The 2,860-nt window shown below is 36.3% G+C and overlaps 1 protein-coding gene across 1 annotated transcript; it reads left to right on the plus strand.

Moving 5' to 3' along the window:
- The first annotated feature begins 619 nt into the window (after positions 1-619).
- LOC132013090 (cytochrome c oxidase subunit NDUFA4-like) lies at positions 620-1,110 on the plus strand. Its single transcript, XM_059392843.1, has one exon. The coding sequence runs from the start codon at positions 690-692 to the stop codon at positions 936-938; it is 249 nt and encodes an 82-aa protein (XP_059248826.1). The 5' UTR covers positions 620-689; the 3' UTR covers positions 939-1,110.
- The last annotated feature ends 1,750 nt before the right edge of the window (positions 1,111-2,860 follow it).

Consider the following 2,860-nt stretch of genomic DNA (forward strand, 5'->3'; position numbering starts at 1 on the left):
TGTTGAGTTGTATCAGTTCTTTATATATTTTGGATACTAATGTGTCATTGGATATATCATTTGCAAATATCTTCTTGCATTTATAGATTATCTTTTTGTTTTGTTGATTGTTTCCTTTGCTGGGCAGAGCTTTTAATTTTGTTGTAGTTCTAATACTTTATTTTTGCTTTTTTTTTTTATTCTTAGGAGACATATTTAGAGAAATGTTGCTATGGCTGATGTCAAAGAAGTGACTGCCTGTGTACTCTTCTAGGATTTTGATGGTTTTCAGTGTTACACTTGGGCCTTTTTTCCATTCTGAATTTATTTTATTTTATTTTTTATATTATTTTATTTGAATTCAATTAATTAACATGTAATGTATTATTAATTTCAGATGTAGAGTTCGGTTATTTATCAGTTGCATATAACACCCAGTGCTCATTATATCTCATGCCTTCCTTAATACCCATCAACCAGTTACCACATCTCCCCACCTCGTCCCCTCCAGCAACCCTCAGTTTGTTTCCCATTGTTAAGAATCTCCTATGGTTTGTCTCCTTCTCTGATTTCATCTTATTTTATTTTTTCCTCCCTATCCTTACAGCCCTATTTTGTTTCTTAAATTCCACATGAGTGGGTTTTACTTAGTCCCGGGCCTGCCGCGTTTGGTTTTTCCCTTTCCTGGTCAGGAGGCCTCTGCCGCAACCATGTTACGCCAGATCATCGGTCAGGCCAAGAAGCATCCGAGCTTGATCCCCCTCTTCGTATTTATTGGGGCAGGAGGTACAGGAGCAGCACTGTATGTCTTGCGCCTGGCATTGTTCAATCCAGATGTCAGTTGGGATAGGAAGAATAACCCAGAACCCTGGAACAAACTGGGTCCCAATGATCAGTATAAGTTCTACTCCGTGAGTGTAGATTACAGCAAACTGAAGAAAGAAGGTCCAGACTTTTAAATGAAATGTTTCACTATAAAGCTGCTTAAAATGAAGGTCTTCCAGAAGTCATCCGCACAATTTACCACTTATCCAGGAAATATTTCCCTTCTGAATGCACGAAATCATGTTGGTGTATTGTGTTGGGGTTTACACTGAATAATAAATACCTGAAACTTGAAAAAAAAAAAAATTCCACATGAGTGAGATCATATGCTAATTTTTTCTGATTGACTTATTTCACTTAGCATAATACCTTCTGGTCCATCTGCGCTCTTCCCATAGTTTGGCTATTGTGGATATTGCTGCTAGAAACATTGGGGTGCATGTGCTCCTTCAAATCACTATGTTTGTGTCCTTTGGGTAAATACCTAGTAGTGAAACTACTGGGTTGTAGGTAGCTCTATTTTCAACTTTTTCAGGAACCTTTATACTGTTTTCCAGTGGCTGCACCTTACATTCCTACCAACAGTATAAGAGAGTTTCCTTTTCTCCACATCCTCACCAACATTTGTTGTTTGCTGATTTATTAATTTTAGCCATTCTGACTGGTGTGAGGTGATATCTCATTGTGGTTTTGATTTGTATTTCCCTGATGCTGAGCATTTTTTCATGTGTCTGTTGGCCATTTGGATGTCTGCCTTGGAGAAATGTCTGTTCCTGTTCTCTGCCCATTTCTTCACTGGAGTTTTTGGTTTTTTGTGGTGTTGAGTTTGATAAGTTCTTTATAGATTTTAGATGTTAGCCATTTATCTCCTAAGACATTTACAAATATCTTCTCCCATTTTGTCAGTTGTTTTTTGGTTTTGTTGACTGTTTCCTTTACTATGCAAAAGCTTTTTATCTTGATGAAATCCAAATAGTTCATATTTGCCTTTGTTTCCCTTGCCTTTGTAGATATGTCTAGCAATAATCATTTTCTGTGGCCAAGGTCACAGGGGTTGCTGCCTGGTGTTCTCCTCTAGGATTTTGATGGATTCCTATCTCATATTTAGGTCTTTCATCCATTTTGAATCTATTTTTGTGGTATGGAGCAAGAAAGTGGTCTTCTGCATGTGGCTGTCTAGTTTTCCCAACAGCATTTGTTGAAGGTATTGTTTTTTGTTCCATTAGATGTTCTTTCCTGCTTTGTTGAAGATTAGTTGACCATAGAGTTATGGGTCCATTTCTGGGGTCTCTATTCTGTTCCATTGATCTATGTGTCTATTTTTGTGCCAGTACCATACTATCTTAATTATTGCAGCTTTGTAATATAGTTTGAAGTCCAGAAATCTAGTGTCATCCAGTTTGGTTTTCTTTTTGAACATTCCTCTGGCAATTCAGGGTCTTTTCTGGTTCTATACAAATTTTAAGATTATATGTTTAAGCTCTGTGAAGAATGTCGATGGTATTGAATGTGTAGATTGCTCTGGGTAGCATAGATATTTTAACATATTTGTTCTTCCAATTTATGATCATTGAAAATTTTTCCATTTCTTTGTGTCTTCTTCAATTTCTTTAATAAATGTTCTATAGTTTTCACAGTACAGATCTTTCACAACCTTGGTTACGTTTATTTCTAGATATTTTATTATTTTTGGTGCAATTGAATTTTTCTTTTCTTAAGACATAAATAGTAGCTCTGTTAGGGTTCTCTCTCTTTATCACCATATATGTATATATAATAAGGAATTTGCCATATGATGATAGAGGTTGGGAAATTCAAAATCTTCATTGTGGCCTGGCAGCTTGGAAACACAGGAAATCTATGCTGCAGATGAAGTCTAAAGCCTACCTTCTGGAGAATTTCCTTCTGGTTAGTGAGGCCAGTTATATTTCTATTTGGACCTTCGGCTAATTGGATGAGCCCCATCCACAATATAGGAACAATCTGCTTTATCCAGATCTGCTTTATCCTACCTTCCAAGTTGGCATATAAAATTAACTGTCATAATAGCATATTA

The sequence above is a fragment of the Mustela nigripes genome, chromosome 3 (assembly GCF_022355385.1).
Source record: "Mustela nigripes isolate SB6536 chromosome 3, MUSNIG.SB6536, whole genome shotgun sequence".
NCBI classification, from domain to species: domain Eukaryota; kingdom Metazoa; phylum Chordata; class Mammalia; order Carnivora; family Mustelidae; genus Mustela; species Mustela nigripes.

What these genes read in the sequence shown, in the direction of transcription:
- LOC132013090 (XM_059392843.1), top strand. Translation starts at nt 690, where the DNA reads ATGTTACGCCAGATCATCGGTCAGGCCAAGAAGCATCCGAGCTTGATC.